Genomic DNA, 19,352 nt, shown 5'->3' with positions numbered 1-19,352 from the left:
AGACAGACATGATACAAAGTCTTCGATGATGTTACACATATTAGAGAAGAACTTCATCTCATCAGCCAAGAAACTGGGAAAAAGGTGGATGAGATAATGACCTCATTGGATGGTCTAGTATGGTGAAATCTCCTGACTTGGGTCCTGGTGAACAATGAAGGAGGAGAGAAAGGGAGTCCATCAGAGGAAAATGTATATTTTAATATTAGAAGTATGTAAAATAACATTATAATATTATTATTATTTCTACTATTTATATCAGTTGTAATGTATCACACACTTCCTGTAAATTAGACAAGCAGTTCGGATTTTAAAAAATGTTTTAAAATATGTTCTCTAATTTCCCCAAATACTTCTCTCTCGTCTCTAAATCAGGTGTCGTACGATGTAAACGGTTTCTGTGAGAGAAACAGAGATGTGCTTTTTACCGACCTGATCGCACTGATGCAGACCAGCGAACAGTAAGTATACTGTAACCTTTATTAGAGGTGATGTTGGAACTGAGGTGTAAATCCTAAACGCAAGGCTCACACGAGTTGTCCGTCTTCGCAGTCACTTCATCCGTAGCCTGTTTCCTGAAAACATCAACACTGACAAAAAAGGCAGACCGACCACAGCGAGCTCCAAAATTAAAGTAAGATCACGAATTAACTCATTAAAAAAAAAGGAAAGAAGATTGTTTGGTCACGATCCCAGATTAACATGAAACTTGAAAAAGCAATCAATGAATATTCATGAAAGAAAGAAAGAAAGAAAGAAAGAAAGAAAGAAAGAAAGAAAGAAAGAAAGAAAGAAAGAAAGAAAGAAAGAAAGAAAGAAAGACTGAAGGAAATAGGAGAGAAAAAGGGGAAGGAAAAGAAAAAGATAGGGGAGGAGAAAAAGGGCAGACTATGAAAGGACAGAGAGAGAGAGAGAGAGAGAGAGAGAGAGAGAGAGAGAGAGAGAGAGAGAGAGAGAGAGAGAGAGAGAGAGAGAGAGAAGTGTTCACTTACTCATAGATTGGCTGAGATCTATAAAGAGAGAGACTGTGTGTGTGTGTGTGTGTGTGTGTGTGTGTGTGTGTGTGTGTGTGTGTGTGTGTGTGTGTGTGTATGTATATGAGTTGAGTGTGAATGTATGTGAGTGTGTGTGTGTGTGTGTGTGTGTGTGTGTGTGTGTGTGTGTGTGTGTGTGTGTGTGTGTGTGTGTGTGAGTTGAGTGTGAGTGTATGTGTGTGTGTGTGTATGTGTGAATGTGTGTATGTGTGTGTCTGTGTATGAGTTGAGTGTGTGTGTGTGTGTATGTGTGAATGTGTGTGTGTGTGTGTGTGTGTATGAGTTGAGTGTGTGTATGTGTGTGTGTGTGTGCATGTGTGTGTGTATGCGTGTGTGTAAGTGTGCGTGTGTGTGTATGCATGTGTGTAAGTGTGTGTGTGATTGTGTACTGTAGGTGTGTGTGACTGTGAGTGTGTGTGTGCACGTGTGTGAGTGAGTGTGTGTGGCATTGATAAGTTTGATTGATGGCTTGATCAGACAGAGCAGGTGACATGTTCTGTACTACAAAGTCATCAACACACACACACACTGACTGAGTCTGTACACTGGTTCATCACGCTGGTGTCCAGCGAGTTCTCGATTCTGCTCGAGATGAATCTCTGTGCGTTTGTTGGGAGTTGTTTGAAAGCAGGTTGTCATGGTAACACTCTGGTCCACAGAGGCAGGCTAACGAGCTGGTGGACACGCTGATGAAATGCACACCACACTATATCCGCTGCATCAAACCCAACGAGACCAAGAGGTCCAAAGACTGGGAGGAGAGCCGGTGAGTCTCCGAAGTTCTGTATTGGATTTTTATCATGGATAAGTTTTATTTCTCTTACACCATGTTATTAATGTACTATTAACTAGTAACTATTAACAACATAACAATAAACTACTAAAGTGTATTATATGTTATGAGCCTTTTAACTCTCGAATATACATCACTGCAGGATAAGATTAAGTACCTTAGCATCTGCATTAATTGCTCAGTGATAACCTTCAAACCACTGACTCTAAATAAATTATTAAACTCCATATTACCTTCAGATGAAATGGCCACTTCGCGCGAATCACGCAACGAAAAAATTTAACAACTCACTCACTTAGTTCTAAGACACACCCATAGGACATTTAGTCCTTATATCTCATACAACAATTTGCCTATGCCTACAATCCCCCCCATTGATGTCGCTGTTCCCGTGTCGACAAGCACCGTATGTTCGTATTAGTTTTGATCGCGTCTCCGCCTCCCGTCCCGTCGGTTGTCTGTCAAAGCTCTGATGATGCGAAGCCTGTTCTTTCTGCACTCATATCGACTGTCATCTTCAGGGTGAAGCATCAGGTGGAGTATTTGGGTCTGCGTGAGAACATCCGTGTGCGGAGAGCCGGCTTCGCTTACCGCCGAGTTTTCCAGAAATTTCTACAGAGGTGAGTTATTAATGTAATGTAATATTGTATAACACTTTTTTTTAATACTCGTTTTTAAACACTTTTTAAGCAGTAAACAGTCTGAGATGAATGTATCGTTCCAGCAGCCAAATGAAGCACTGTATAAGAATGAGATACAGAAACCCTAACAGTCAATCGACTGCAAATAAACACGATATAATTAACACAACACACACACAAATAAATACATGAAACAAAATCAGGTAAAATATTGAACAATATTTACACCTAGGATGTGTGGCGTAGGAGGAGTGCTGCACGTTCGGGTGTATATTCAGGTGTATTAACAGCAGGTGTGTGTGTGTGTGTGTGTGTGTGTCAGGTACGCCATCCTGACCCTGGAGACATTCCCGCACTGGCATGGAGGCGAACAGCAGGGTGTCCTGCATCTGCTACGCTCCGTAAACATGGACAACGATCAGTACCAGATGGGACGCACTAAGATCTTTGTCAAAAACCCAGAGTCGGTATGAATGTGTCATTTTTTTATTTCATTTTATCACAAAATCTTCACCTGGTGGGGGGCACGGTGGCTTAGTGGTTAGCACGTTTGCCTCACACCTCCAGGGTTGGGTTCTCCCCGTGCCTCAGGGGTTTCCTCCGGGTAATCTGGTTTCCTCCCCCGGTCCAAAGACATGCATGGTAGGTTGATTGGCATCTCTGGAAAATTGTCCGTAGTGTGTGAGTGTGTGAGTGAATGGGAGTGTGTGTGTGCCCTGTGATGGGTTGGCACTCCGTCCAGGGTGTATCCTGCCTCGATGCCCGATGACGCCTGAGATAGGCACAGGCTCCCCGTGACCCGAGAAGTCCGGATAAGCGGTAGAAAATGAATGAATGAATGAATATTCACCTGGTTACATGATTGCTGAAGGGAGGATGGATATGTTTGCTGCCTATTTTCTTAAACTTTATTATTTTTATTATTTATACTCACTATTTTAGATAGAACTAAATCCCGCGCATCATATTGTGGATAAAATGATTTTTGTGTTTTGCGCTATAACATAGACCAGGTTTCACTACTCTACAGCTGCTTCATGCAATACTCTACCCCTCTCTCTCTCTCTCTCTCTCTCTCTCTCTTTCTTTCTTGTTCAGCTATTTCTCCTGGAAGAGATGCGGGAGAGGAAGTTCGACACGTTCGCCAGAACCATCCAGAAAGCCTGGAGGAAGTACATCGCCAGGAGGAAGTATGAGCAGATGAGAGAGGAGGGTATGCTAGCTTTAATATAGCCTAAACCATGTGCAGTTTGCACAAATATGCTCATGTATATATATATATATACATGAACCAATGACAACCAATGAAACGGTGCCTAACTTCCTCTGTAACAGAATGCAGATGAGTTTTGCATATTGCAGACATGCAGCATGTAAACCTGAGGAGGTCAGTCAGCTCTGAAGCTCACAGCTTTTCCTGTTTATCAGGCCTGAATTGACTCAACGGTTATAATGATGTAGTTTGTCACTTGTCACGCTTGCCTGTCTTCAAAACTTGAGAGCCCTGCATACGTGTGAAAAAATATAAATTACATCTACTGCTGATCATAATGATATATTCAGCAAGTAAAAGTGTTTTACAGAAAAGAAGAAGACCTTAAAGGACAAAACATGAGCAGATTCATCATAAAAATAGCCAATGATTGAAAAATAGACCTTGTGGTTCAAGAATGATCTCAGAGAGCTAAAAATATCTAACTGTGTATCATATCTTAAGAGTGATCCAGGGCCGACCTCAGAGCAACTCTGAAGAAGTTCTTAGAGAGGAGGCGGGGCTAAACGTGTTACTAATTATGACACGTTCTTTTAAAAGACTGTGATTGGTTGTATCTATATGTTATAAATACAATCACAGTGCAAAGCTAGATGTGACAAAACAAACTAGCAGATAGCTAATAGCTAGATGTGACAAAACTAACTAGCAGATAGCTAATAGCTAGATGTGACAAAACTAACTAGCAGATAGCTAATAGCTAGATGTGACAAAACAAACTAGCAGATAGCTAATAGCTAGATGTGACAAAACAAACTAGCAGATAGCAAATAGCTAGATGTGACAAAACAAACTAGCAGATAGCAAATAGCTAGATGTGACAAAACAAACTAGCAGATAGCTAATAGCTAGATGTGACAAAACAAACTAGCAGAATGTTAATAGCTAGATGTGACAAAACAAACTAGCAGATAGCTAATAGCTAGATGTGACAAAACAAACTAGCAGATAGCAAATAGCTAGATGTGACAAAACAAACTAGCAGATAGCTAATAGCTAGATGTGACAAAACAAACTAGCAGAATGTTAATAGCTAGATGTGACAAAACAAACTAGCAAAATGTTAATAGCTAAATGTGACAAAACAAACTAGCGGAATGCTGATAGCTAGATGTGACTAAACAAACTAGCAGATAGCTAATAGCTAGATGTGACAAAACAAACTAGCGGAATGCTGATAGCTAGATGTGACAAAACAAACTAGCAGATAGCTAATAGCTAGATGTGACAAAACAAACTAGCAGAATGCTAATAGCTAGATGTGACAAAACAAACTAGCAGATAGCTAATAGCTAGATGTGTCAAAACAAACTAGCAGATAGCTAATAGCTAGATGTGACAAAACAAACTAGCAGATAGCTAATAGCTAGATGTGACAAAACTAACTAAAGATAGCTAATAGCTAGATGTGACAAAACAAACTAGCAGAATGTTAATAGCTAAATGTGACAAAACAAACTAGCAGAATGCTAATAGCTAGATGTGACAAAACAAACTAGCGGAATGCTGATAGCTAGATGTGACAAAACAAACTAGCAGATAGCTAATAGCTAGATGTGACAAAACTAACTAGCAGATAGCTAATAGCTAGATGTGACAAAACAAACTAGCAGATAGCTAATAGCTAGATGTGACAAAACAAACTAGCAGATAGCAAATAGCTAGATGTGACAAAACTAACTAGCAGATAGCTAATAGCTAGATGTGACAAAACTAACTAGCAGATAGCTAATAGCTAGATGTGACAAAACAAACTAGCAGAATGCTAATAGCTAGTTGTCACAAGACAATACAATACATGACGTTTATAGTGTAAAATTAGATAAAGTAGATATATGATATATTTTTATTTTGAAATTAGTTTAGTAAAAGTCATCAGTTTCTTTCCGTCAAGGATTCATGGAAAGAAACCCGAAGTAAAGAAAATTTTTATTTATAATAATAATAAATGGGATTATGTCTCTGCCTTTGCACGGTGATATCAACAGGATCTCTTAGTTCTCTTTCTCTCTCTTTCTTTCTGTTCCTAGCTTCGGATATTCTCTATAACTCGAAGGAGCGACGCAGGAACAGCATTAACAGGAACTTTGTTGGTGATTACCTGGGCATGGAGGAGAGGCCTGAACTGCGCCAGTTCCTTGCCAAGCGAGAGCGAGTCGATTTTGCGGACTCTGTGAACAAATACGACCGCAGGTTTAAAGTAAGGTCTAATACTCAGCTGGAACTAGGGGCGATGACTGAAATAATCCCACAATCAAAAATCAATTATTATTATATAATCGTTTGGGGATTAACGATAAATCTCACGCCAGATTTTGATCAAAAGTTTGACCAGAGGCTATTAAATTGATCGGTATCTTATATCATGATATTTTTGTTTGTTTGTACACACTTCAGGGTGTATTAGAAAATGATCAGAGTTCTGAGTGGTTATACAGTAACTGCACTTGATTATTGTTGATTATTTATCTAAAACATTGCTTTTATAATGTTTTATACTCTTACTTTTGTGACACTGCTGTATAATATACGCAGCTATGATTATTTATCACTGGAGCCTTGGGATAAATAAATATGAAAGCAGTATCAATTATTTATGAAAATGAAGTTTCTATCATATTTATGTACAATACTTTTCTGTTGTTTTTTTTCTTCTAGTCAATTAAAAGAGATTTGATCCTGACACCTAAGGGCATCTACCTGATCGGGCGTGAGAAGGTCAAAAAAGGTCCTGAAAAAGGCCAGATCAAAGAAGTGCTGAAGAGAAAACTCGAAATTGGGGCCATACGCTCTATTTCACTGAGGTTAGGAACTTCCTGTGTTTCAGTACACAGCGTTGACTCATTTCTGCAAAGAGCTTTGTGCCCACCAGAACCACAGCATGCTAGTGGGCTCTCGATCAGGGTTTCATCAGTATGTGCACATTGTGTGAACAACAAGATTAATCAGGAAGTGAAAATATCAACAACAGTGTCCTCCCTCGCAAAGCTGCGGTGGGGATACACACATATAGGTTCACACATACACACATTCAAACATACATACATACATACATACATACAAAAATATTTATATATATATATACATACATACATACATACATACATACATACATACAAAAATATATATATATATATATATATATATATATATATATATATATATATATATATATATACACACGTATATATGTGTGTGTGTGTACCTATATGTGTGTAGCCACCCGCGTGTGAAAACATTTTGGCCCCCTTCCTGATTTTTTATTTTTTTTTTGCATGTTTGTCACACTTAAATGTTTTAGATCATCAAACAAATTTAAATATTAGTCAAAGATAAAACAAGTAAACATGACATGCAGGTTACAATTAAAGGTTTTTTTTTATTAAGGGAAAACAAAATCCAAACCCCAATGGTCCTGTGTGAAAAAGTGTTAAAAACATAACTGTGGTTTATCACACCTGAGTTTAGTTTCTTTAGCCACTCCCAGGCCTGATTGCTGCCACACCTGTTCACAATCAAGAAATCACTTAAATAAGACCGGACTGACAAAGTGATGTAGACCAAGGGTGCTTTCACATCTATAGTTCGGTTCATTTGGTCCGGACCAAAAGCAAATAAATGATACATATAGTTTTTTAGCAGTTTTTGTTTCCTTTTCACACCACACTGATTGTTCTGTTCCGCACCAGTTGAAACGAACCAAAATGCAGTCATGTGATAACATCCACATCACTCATTGGCCACATGTCTTTGAGCGTATTTCCTAAACCGCTTCTCGATCGGTCAGAATAAAAGTGCGGGAAATTTCAACCAAACTCCGGAAGTAAACAAAAAGAGGAAAATACAGGATACAGCATACAGTACACCATGGAGAGACGACCGCGCGTTGTAATCTACTACATCGCTCGTATACAGCATTCTATGCAAAGTCTTCATTTTCAGAATGAAGCGCAGATGCGGCTTGAAAATATCATTTTAATGCACTGCAAACGGCGAAGACGCATCGCAAGACACTTCAGGAGGCAGCGAGCGTTACTTTTGCGAAACTGTGACGTGCTCATCTTCCGAAAATATTGCAGACGACCCACTACGGCAGCTGGTTTAGACCAAAATGCGCAATACTTTTATAAAAAGTATTAAGCTCAGTGTTAATGCAGTACTACCTATTACTTGACAGTTGTTTCGCAGACCGTTTTCGTGTGTAAAAAAGAGGTGTTGTGAAAACAAGCGTTGTGTCTGTAAACTGTCATAGTTGTACATTTTGGAGTTGTATTTGAACAAACACACAAAATCTCGTATCTGTAAACTGTCGTAGCCATAGATTTTGGGATCCAACTCCACAAAAAACATAAGTACGTACAATAGTTTTAAATTACGCACAACTAAAATTTACACACAATGCTTTGAATTACGTACGATTATTATTGACAGTGTTTTTATTATATATATATATTTTATATATATATATATATATATATATATATATATATATATATATATATATATATATACATACACTTATATACATACACTTATATACATACACTTATTTACACACACATACTGTATATACATACGTGCGTGTGTGTAGGAAAACATATATATATATTTCACTCATATCATAGACTCGATTTCTTATTCACATCCACGTCTTTTCTTGTGATCTTTCACTTTATCGGATTTTTCTTTTTTCTGTCTTTGCTCTAGCACGAGGCAGGACGACTTCTTCATCCTGCATGAGGCTCAGTACGACAGCCTGCTGGAGTCCTTATTTAAGACCGAGTTTCTGAGCTTGCTGAGTAAGCGCTATGAGGAACAGACCAAGAACAAACTTACACTGTCCTTTAATGACAGGTACACACACACGCACACACACACACACACGCACACACACACACAGAGTTTTCCAGTTTTCCCCTTGAATCCTCACACATTGCTTGGTGAAGAAGTTGTTCTACTTCTTGCAGTATGTAATATTTAAAATGTGTTTCTGGACACGTAATAATTCTACATTTTATGAAGAAGATGCTTTGTTGTTGTTTTTAATTGAGTCTTGCAGTTTCATCTTTGTAAGATTATGTCTAGCTCAGCCCACAGACCAACAGAACTTGCTTAGCCTCCACACTTTTCCCCTGAAAAGCAGTTTCGGATGGTATACTGGCTGTATTAGAAACACTACACTTCTACAGTACAATGCAATACATTATGGCACACATGACAACGTTGCAGTCTTACGACTCCCGGGTCCTGTGACGTCCGGTTGTGAACTGTTTCTGTATACCGTCAAGCAGCTCCAACCGCTGCTTTAAGCCGAGTGTGTAATCTACACAGGCTGGAGTTTCACGTGAAGAAGGAGGGATGGGGAGGAGGAGGAAACCGCTTCCTGGTGTTTTCTCGGGGACAAGGAGACATGCCTCAGCTCAAACCTGCGGGGAAAACTCTGAATATCAGCGTAGGAGACGGACTACCCAAGACTGCAAGTGAGTGACATGGTGTTAGACTGCTTCTGTATGGTGGTCTGTACGTATACAAAATCGTTGAAGAATGTTAATCTCTCTTTGCAGAACCGACTAGAAAAAGCATGCAGCCGAATCAAGGAGGGAAACAAGCCCCCAGAAGAGGTGTGTTAAATAATACACTCATTGAATAAGTTATTGTTTCCATAGCAACCGCTAATATACTGTAATAGTTGCAGTAGTGAAGTTGGAGATTATCAGGGCTCTCAAGTTGTGAAGACAGGCAAGCGTGACATGTAGAACCTCCCCAACAAACAAACAAACAAACAAATAAACAAAAAATGGGAGAGTAAGGATCACTGACCGCAATTTAACCAAATACAAAGAATTTATTTTGTTTCCATTTATTAATCTGTGTGTGTGTGTGTGTGTGTGTGTGTGTGTGTGTGTGTGTGTGTGTGAGAGAGAGAGAGAGAGAGAGAGAGAGAGAGAGAGAGAGAGAGAGAGATTATGACTGGTGGTGTTTATTGCAAGTGTTTGCTGCCTTTTTGGAATCCTTTATCATTTGTAATGTTGCTCCCATTTAAAACAGTTCGGCACAAGCCCAGACATTTTTAGGGTCATGATTGAGGACAATGTCCCGTCCAGAGACAAGCTGTTTTGTGTTGAGGTTTTGTTCAAACTGACAAAAGAAAATACCCTCTCTAATGAATGTTTTTTTTTCATTGGTTGTTGCCTTAAATCTTACCCAGATACAATAGTGCTATTTTCTGATTTGCTCTTGTGTAGCCTCTTGTTTTTTGATTGGCTGATAAGTGACAGACTCGACTAAGAACTGAGACGCGCTTGATTCCTGCCCGGTTCCATAGACACAGCGGTGCGGAATGATACATTTTGGGTGCTGCGACTTATTAAATATATAATAAATAGTCAAAAAGTTTTTCTGCATGAGAAATACGATGTGTGGCGGGAGAGCGTGAGAAAAGACCGACATGAGTGACTGTCACTCTCAATGTGTGACACTTGACATCTCTGCATTTCAGTATTTAATGACTCTTTATAGCTGCAGTAACTGACACCAGCTCGTCTCACAACATGAAATGTAGCTACAGACTAATAAAAGGTGAGACATGTCAATCATGTTGGTATAAGAGAAATAAACCACTTAAGGAAATGAACTTGGTGTGATGTATAAATTACCCTGCTTTGTGCTGGGATGCTTCGCGCCACCCCGGGGCTCATTATTTTTCCTTCAACAGAACAATCAGCATTTTATTCCTCACAAAAGTAGAAAGTATGAGTTTTTTTTAAACATATTATTATAATACAAGATGAGTCCAAAAATCCTTGTACACTTTTTAAACTAGCCCAATCTGGCAACCTTGTTATTAACATTCTACACTCCTCCTCCTCAAATTAAAATGGAGCTGTACTAAATCACGTTCAGCACACGTGAGCGGAAGAAGGGCTTCATAAAGTAGTCCTTCGCAACCTTCCTGATCAATATCAAAGGCATAAAAGAAATAAGAAATGTAAAAGAAATAAAATGTATATATAATAAGTGTAAACACTTTGGAAGACATTTTACTCAAAAGGGTTCATTCTCCTGTGGATGGAGAATTTTGGGACAGTTTATTCAGTAAAAAGAAAATTACATGAGGACGGGGGGGATAAACAGTCCACTTGTGTTTGTTTTTAATGACAGGTTTCCAGAACGGGGCGGCGCAGTTCTCCCGTGGAAACGCTCGGCCGCAGGAGCAGACCTACTCCACACCGGATAAGTGGAACCGGCCGCCCAATGCCGCACTGCCCAAACTGGGCTCTCAGAAAACCAGGAGAGGAAACGCAGCTCCACAAACACAGACATCTAACCTGGACTTCCTCAATGTACCTGAGCAGGGCATGTCTGGGTAAGAGAGCAAACACACACATTGTCAGCGATGCATGGTAAAAACAGACCCAAATTCGGGATAGCTAAAATAAACCGGATTTATTAACTAAAAAACACGACAAGAGACGAAACCAAGGACGAGGATTCCACGCCACCATAGGCAACACAGCACGGTCAAATACACAAGACAATTAACACATGAGGAACAGGTGTGCAGAGGTGGGGAGGAAGAGACAAAGGCGGGGCAGACACGTGACACAAAACATAAAACGCACATGGCCAAAGTCCGGGCTGGATCCTGACAGTAGCCCCCCTCAAGGTGCGGCTCCTGACGCGCCAATACCATATCAAACCATATCCAAGGGGACCAGGATCCCAGGGAGATTCAGGAAGGGGGAGCAAGGCACACGGCGAGGCAGCTGGGGGGAGCAAGGCATACGGCGAGGCAGCTGGGGGGAGCAAGGCACACTGCGAGGCAGCCGGGGGGAGCAAGGCACACGGCGGCGTAGCCAGAGCGGGCAGAGCGACATCCACAGCCGAGCGGAAGGGCTGAGAACAACCCCCGACACATGGTGGACAGACCCATGTCTCGAAAACCAGAATGGGAGGGAGGGAGGGAGGGAAACAATCCTCCGCCACTGAGCAAAAAAATAAACAAAAATGTTCAGAATATTACAAGCAAAATACGGGCCTGCAAAAACCCCCAGGAAGTGGAGCGGCATCCTCCACGGGAAACCAGGAAGTGAAGCGTCCCCCACCGGAACAGATGTGGGGCGATGTCTCAGGGCACCGAAAAAAAAAGAAAGCAAAACTGGGCAGTGACATCCTCCGCCTGCAGGAAGTGAGGCGGCATCCTCCGCGGGAACAAACGCGAAGCAATGTCACGCAAATAAAACAAAAGTCCAGGGAAAAACAGGGGGGAAAAAACAGTCTAGAACAAAATACTGCTCCCACAATAAGCTGGTCCAGGCTGACGTTATCCTGCTGGGTCTGAGTCTGGCGATCTTCTGCATCATCAAATATGCTAATTATTATGACATCATAACATCATGTTCCAGCTTCTTTTACCTTTTTTTTTTCCTCATGAATGTATCACTAGATTCTCTTCTCAAACTCCACTTTTTTGTTGTGATTTTTAATAAAATGTTTTTATTTGATTGTCTGTTTTTCAAGAATGCAACGAAGGAGGAGCATCAGCCAGCGTCCTCCTCCGGCTCCCAGCAGCCGACCCAAAGCTTCACCACGACCGCAAGGTCCTCGATGTCGTGCTGTGTACCAGTACGTCGGTCAGGACGTGGATGAGCTCACTTTTGACGTCGGCGATGTCATAGACCTCCTTAAAGAAGGTGAGTCCTGAATAATAGGCGCAAACGAGCGAGAAATGATATCTTACAGATGTGTGACTATACTGCTGTCTGGTGGTGAAAACAGTCTAATTTTATTCAATTCAATTCAAATTTATTTGTATAGAGCTTTTAACGGACATTGTCTCAAAGCAGCTTTACAGAACATAAACATAGAACAATAAGTTATTATAAAGAATAATATAAAGATTAATATTCATTCATTCATTTTCTACCGCTTGTCCGAACTTCTCGGGTCACGGGGAGCCTGTGCCTATCTCGGGCGTCGTGGGGCATCAAAGCAGGATACACCCTGGACGGAGTGCCATCACAGGGCACACACACACTCTCATTTACTCACACACTCACACACTACAGACAATTTTCCAATGAGATGCTAATCAACCTACCATGCATGTCTTCGGACCGGGGGAGTAAACTGGAGTACCCGGAGGAAACCCAGGGAGAACTTGCACAGGGAGAACTTGCAAACTCCACACACAAGGCGGAGGCGGGAATCGTACCCCCAACCCTGGAGGTGTGAGGCAAACGTGCTAACCACTAAGCCACTGTTCCCCCATAAAAATTAATATAATAATTTATTTATCCAGTTACATGTTGCATTCCGAACCATTAGGATTTTTTTTTTTACATAGACATAATACTATATGCACACTACCAGTTAAAGGTTTTTGGGCACTGTGAAATTTTTTTTTTATTTACAAGAAACAACATAATATCATTACTGTACATTCAGCGGATATGAATTTCTACCAATAATATACAGAAACTAAAAAATTAAAGAACAAAAATACATATTTTGTCGAACAAAAACCCCAGATCCTAGACTCTTCAAAATAGCTGCTTTTTGCAGCTATAACTGCTGAACAAATTCTAAAAGTAGGGATTCTAAATTTTGTTCTGAAATTTCACGCCAGTGGCTGGGGGCACTGGCTTGTCATCTTGCCTTAACCCTTCGGTCCAGTCCGTCCCATACAAACTCAATAGGGTTCAGGTCGGGTGACTGTGGGAGCCATGTCATCATTTTCAGCTTTCATTCTTGTTTTTGTTTCTTCAAATAGTTCTGGCAAAGCTTAGGGCCTTTTCTCTCTTATTAGTTCATGTCTGCATCCCATAGTTGCCACTTATAAAAACTTGCAAAGATGACCCTAACCTGGTTTAAAACAGACCCACTGTTTGACAAAACGTTAAAAAAAAAAACTTAGGCTATCATTGGAAAAGTTCAAGAATTGTGCTGTTCATGTTATTTCATTTCATATATCAGATAAATAATGTTTTGTTGTGCTGTAGTAAAATATATTACTTAAAAAACAAGAGGCTCGTAACATCAGGTTTTGGAGTTTTAGGTTGACCTTATTAACGTCCTAGTCTCAAACAAAGGGACGTCAAGAGGCTGTCACACTTATAACACTACAGGCTACCTCACAATTCTCCACATATCCCATTTTCCATCTCTCAATCTTTCCAAAATATCTTACAATGGAAACAGTACTGGATCATAGAATCATAGACTCTGTGGCAGCTAACAATGTTTTGGTGGAAATTTATAATATATTTGACTTTGGAGTATTTTTAAAGTAGCACAATCTGGCAACCCTGTAATTCACTTTCAGTACACTCCTCCTCCTCCTTCTCCTCCTCCAGTGGGAAAATGGTCATAGAGCCAGCATGGGGCAGCGTGAATCCTGTCCCAACTGACCTTTATTCAGTTCGTTCAGGATTTCAGGATTGTTGCGACCAAAAAAATATTTGTCTTTTTTATTTATTTATTTATTTTTTTACTATTTTCTTTTAAATACGTTTGTTTTTGTGTTACTCGAATTGCTGAAAACTCAAGCACAGGATTCTTCTTTTTTTTAACTCCTACCAGTAAAGACACCTGTTATGACTTTCAGTCAGAGCTGAGCTTGTGTTAAGTACACGTGAATGGAGGAGGGGCTTCGTCTTGTCTGCGTGTTGTGACGTCACACGACGCTCCTTGACTCAAGTCCCGAAAAAAAATCTGCGGACATTTTTAATATAATGAAAGCAAGGATATCGGCAGCCCGTCGAGGGTCACTTTGTTGACAATTTGTGTAGTTGTATAAGAGATCTTAGATGTCAAACACTTTAATGTAAAAATGATGCATCGGATTGTTTGTTTGTTTGTTTTTAGATCCGTCTGGCTGGTGGACCGGCAGGATGCGTGGGAAAGAGGGCTTATTCCCTGGGAATTACGTGGAGAAAATCTGAAACGGTCAGAACTCTTAAACGACCTGCCTGTGACCTCTGACCTCTCTTTGTTCGTCCAGCCTCTGAGCCCGTCACGACGTGCATCTGGTGATGACGAGGCGAGCGTCTCAGGACACAATCGTTAAAACATGAACACAGAGCATTCACTGGTGGTGGCGATGGTCCTGGTCAGCACTTACAGAAACAGGATTAGACTTTATCTGTGAAAGAAAAACCTGCACATGTTTAAAGACTGTTTCAAAAACTGTTTCAAAAAGAGCAAAAGCCATTATGTAAATTTGAATTCTGCAACGAACGAAGGAAATTTTGCATTATTATACTTCTGAATTAAAGGGAGAGGCTGCACTGCTGCTGCACAACCACACAGTGGCGCTGTTTTCATTATATACACACACACGAGCAGGAATACAGTCCCTATGGGGCATTTGGTATTTTTAAAACAGTATTGAAGTTAGATGATTGTTTTTATTTGATTTTAGATTTCTCATGAATTAATGCATGAAACTAAGGCATGAAAGTGAACAAAATCATTGGTATTAATACCAATTGGTATTAATAGTTAAGTATCACTTTTTTTACATGTCTGTGATTATGCTGAATGGACATTCATTCAAACATTTTTACTAAACATAATGCTTTTTACACTGATCGTGTTTTTTTTTCTTTTTGTTTTTGTTTTTTTAATATGTGAGTAAAGTGATTTTCCCTTGATTCTCGAATCCTTGATTCTGATTGGTCCAAAGCTGTCGATCGCCTTGTTAATATCATGCTCGTTCTTGTTTCTACAGTAACAACTTACATATTGACTTGTATGCTCTACGGTAACAGATTAAAAACATATGAAATCATCCATCCAGTGACAGTTCCTCTGAGGAGACTTTAATTTAACACTTATTGACTTATCGAGGAGTCTCCTGAGCTGAGCCAGTTGTTCTGTAAAGAAAAATGGCTGTACCAAAAAAAAAAAAAATTTGAATCTGAGTTTTTTTTATTTTTTATATGGAGATTCGTGGAAAGTCATACCTGCTTAAAATACATGGAATTGCAAACATCTCTATACATACATTTTTTAAGTACCTCAGGAAGACGCAAGTCTGTAGACATGACGTGAAATCATTCTCACGGTGGATCGGGAGACTGTCTAAAGGTTGTGATGAACTTGATCAGGTTTCCAAACACCATTTTCAAACTTTATTTGGAGATAAATTGAAAAAGATTGGAAGTGTTGCAGACCAACCGAGACATGGACGTCCACCAACATCTGCAGATGAGGTTTTAACATCCAACAAATCCTCCAGAGAGAAAGACAGCAAACAGGTCTTTATCTTACCTGCAGTAAAGTTACATACCTGTACACTCATACTTCTAGACTTCTGATTTGGAGAGTGACCATGAGATTAAAGAACAAGTAAGCCAGAAAAAAAATGCCTTTAAAATATTTACACTTGACTGTTTTGCAAGTGGGGGGCACGGTGGTTTGCCTCACACCTCCAAGGTTGGGGGTTCGATTCCTGCCTCCACCTTGTGTGTGTGGAGTTTGCATGTTCTCCCCGTGCCTCGGGGTTTTCCTCCGGGTACTCCGGTTTTCTCCCCCGGTCCAAAGACATGCATGGAAGGTTGATTGGCATCTCTGGAAAATTGTCCGTAGTGTGTGAGTGTGCCCTGTGATGGGTTGGCACTCCATCCAGGGTGTATCCTGCCTTGATGCCCGATGATGCCTGAGATAGGCACAGGCTCCCCGTGACCCGAGAAGTTCGGATAAGCGGTAGAAAATGAATGAATGTTTTGCAAGTCCTGGGCATCCCAAATGACCCCAATAACAGTAATGAGGGGATGGGGTAGCTCAGTGGTTAAGGTGTTGGGCTACTGATCGGAAGGTCATGGATTTGAAACCCAAGCTGCCATTGCTGGGCCCCTGAGCAAGGCCCTTAACCCTCAGTTGTAAGTCACTCTGGATAAGGGTGTCTGCTAAATGCTGTAAATGTAATTTAATGAAAGTGTAAATGTAACAAAAACACATTTAACCCAAACTTATCTAATCATTTGAACACCTTCGGGAGATCTGAGACACATTTTCACTATAAAATAAGCACCAGTGCCAAGCAACATATCACAACTAGAACCCTGTTCCACTTCCTACGTAGTGGAAGTTTTCTGTGCGATATTTATGTAACGGTTATGGAAGGAGTCTCCAGTGTCAGTGCATTGTAACAGTAGAGGTAAATGTATTATTTAGGCATCATACAAATAAGAGGAACTCGAGATTGCAGGAACTGGTTTCAGCGTATGATGATGAAATTACAAAAATATGATCTTCATCTAGTGTATACACCTGGGAAGTATCTCATCGTGGCTGACGCACTGTCTTGAGCACCGGTAATTTCACTAAGAATCTCTTCACGTGTCGGTATCTGATAATGTTCTCTTTTGATGTTATCATTAAGATCTTTAGGATCCAAGCAAACTCTAAATTCACCACTAGGCTTTTTCACACAAGTAATGGAATTTACCCAATCTATTGGTTGTTCAGTATCTGTTCCGTATCACTTCCAATTAGGTCATGCGATCCAATTCCTGCTTCAAAGCCTCTCGCAGAGGGACAGGAACCCGACAAGGAGCATGGATAACAGGTGTAGCATCTTACCTCGGTTGTATTTTGTAAGTAAATGGCCTTGACCTTCAAAAACAGCTGGGAATTGATTCACAAGATCAATAACAGAATCATATCCGGTCTGGACGACTACATTTTGGTTCTTCACATGCTCAGTCTCCTAGAAGGTTTTCACATGCTCTATCTCCTAGAAGAGATTCATGGCCATTTGGAACCACAACAAACATTAAATTTTGGGTATTTCCTTTAACTTGTATTTTCAATCTACTGTACGAACTCCATTTGTTTCAATTGGTTGTTCATTGTACAGTAGGCTTTAAGGGGAACTGTGTGTTTTTGAATTAGAGGTCTTTCTTTCAGTGCTTTCACATCTCAGATATTAATTAAGTTGACATTAGCAACAGTGTCTAATTTAAAAAGGAATGTTGTCCCATTAGCCACAAGAGGAACAATCCACTTTGATGACTGTACAGACTCCACAGGTAAACTGTGGACACCTCCTTTTCCTCCGAAACCATCTGAACATAAAAGGAATCACGCAAGGTATCACTGTCATCTGTATCTTCTTCCACTACCTGCACTCAATGTTCTATTATAGATTCTTTTGAAAAGCATTTTGGACTAAACCAGCTGCCGTAGTGGGTCGTTGGCAATATTTTCGGAAGATGAGCATGTCACAGTTTCGCAAAAGTAATGCTCGCTGCCTCCTGAAGTGTCTTGCGATGCGTCTTCGCCGTTTGCAGTGCATTAAAATGATATTTTCAAGCCGCATCCACGCTTCATTCTGAAAATGAAGACTTTGCATAGAATGCTGTATACGAGCGATGTAGTAGATTACAACCACGAACATAATCACAGTGTGCGGTCGTCTCTCCATGGTGTACTGTATGCTGTATTTTCCTCTTTTTGTTTACTTCCGGAGTTTCGTTGAAATTTCCCGCACGTTTATTCTGACTGATCGAGAAGCGGTTTAGGAAATACGCTCAAAGACGTGTGGCCAAGGAGTGATGTGGATGTTATCACATGACTGCATTTTGGTTCGTTTCAACTGGTGCGGAACAGAACGATCAGTGTGGTGTGAAAAGGAACCAAAACTGCTAAAAAACTATGACGTATCATTTTTTGCTTTTGGTCCGGACCAAATGAACCGAACTATAGATGTGAAAGCACCCTTAGAACACCTTTTGCCAAATGCTGGTCACTGTCTGAACTTATGTTTGGTCCGACAACGTTTGCAAAGAAACGTTTCATTGTCATTGCCTCTACTGCTTCTTGCATAACCTCATTTCTTGTCTCTTTATGAAATGGCATCTATCGCTGTGGCTGCATTCTGAGAGGACATCCTGGTAGAAACGTCAAACTGCATCACATGCTGTCGCGCTAATTCGCACAATTGAACAGCACGATCCAACGTAAGCTCAGATTCTCGTAGCAATCTTTCTCGTATTTTCTTATTCCAGATACCAAACACAATCTGATCTCGGATCATGGAATCTCTCAAGTCATTAAAATTACAGGTTTTTGCCTTGATCTTGAGGTCAGTAATTAAGCGATCAAAAGCTTCTCCTTCATGCTGTATTCGAGTTCTAAACACATATCGTTCGTATGTCTTATTCTTCTTTATCAAACAATGAGCATCAAATTTTTTCCAATTCCTCGTTCAGTGTCTTCTTGTCTGCCTCATCCTCAAAGATAAAGGTGTTAAAAACTTCCACAGCATCTACTCTGGCAATCCTAAGTAGCAGGGCAATCTTTCTTTCATCCGCAGCGGTCCAATGGCTGTAACATACAACTCGAACTGTTGTTTGAAGGTCCTCCAGTTTGCATCAACATTTCCACACAACTTCAGTGAAACAGGGGGTTTAATGGCGTCCAGTGTGTTCTTCTGGCCCCACTCCTGGTACCATGTATTATTCAGGCATCATACGAATAAGAGGAACTCGAGATTGCAGGAACTGGTTTCTTTATTCCACCTGGGACTTCCATCACATTTCAACTTACCAACATTTCTTCACTCAATGCACCCAACTTTATACTACCCATTACTGCCACCTAGT

The 19,352-nt window shown here is 40.4% G+C and overlaps 1 protein-coding gene across 1 annotated transcript in view; it reads left to right on the top strand.

Moving 5' to 3' along the window:
- Positions 1-15,395, top strand: part of myo1f (myosin IF) — a 34,987-nt gene extending 19,592 nt beyond the window's left edge. Inside the window, exons 15-28 of the mRNA XM_027164909.2 lie at positions 376-461; positions 553-634; positions 1,694-1,800; positions 2,349-2,447; positions 2,791-2,935; positions 3,567-3,681; positions 5,772-5,941; positions 6,400-6,545; positions 8,449-8,595; positions 9,073-9,221; positions 9,306-9,362; positions 10,903-11,107; positions 12,262-12,434; positions 14,608-15,395. Coding sequence (XP_027020710.1) covers positions 376-461; positions 553-634; positions 1,694-1,800; positions 2,349-2,447; positions 2,791-2,935; positions 3,567-3,681; positions 5,772-5,941; positions 6,400-6,545; positions 8,449-8,595; positions 9,073-9,221; positions 9,306-9,362; positions 10,903-11,107; positions 12,262-12,434; positions 14,608-14,684 — 1,758 coding nt within the window. The 3' untranslated portion in view covers positions 14,685-15,395. The remainder of the gene's footprint in view (positions 1-375; positions 462-552; positions 635-1,693; positions 1,801-2,348; positions 2,448-2,790; positions 2,936-3,566; positions 3,682-5,771; positions 5,942-6,399; positions 6,546-8,448; positions 8,596-9,072; positions 9,222-9,305; positions 9,363-10,902; positions 11,108-12,261; positions 12,435-14,607) is intronic.
- The last annotated feature ends 3,957 nt before the right edge of the window (positions 15,396-19,352 follow it).

Source organism: Tachysurus fulvidraco, chromosome 14 (genome assembly GCF_022655615.1).
Source record: "Tachysurus fulvidraco isolate hzauxx_2018 chromosome 14, HZAU_PFXX_2.0, whole genome shotgun sequence".
Lineage (NCBI taxonomy): Eukaryota > Metazoa > Chordata > Actinopteri > Siluriformes > Bagridae > Tachysurus > Tachysurus fulvidraco.
The sequence above is the reverse complement of the archived record's forward strand: the minus strand, read 5'-3'. Positions and strand labels throughout refer to the sequence as shown.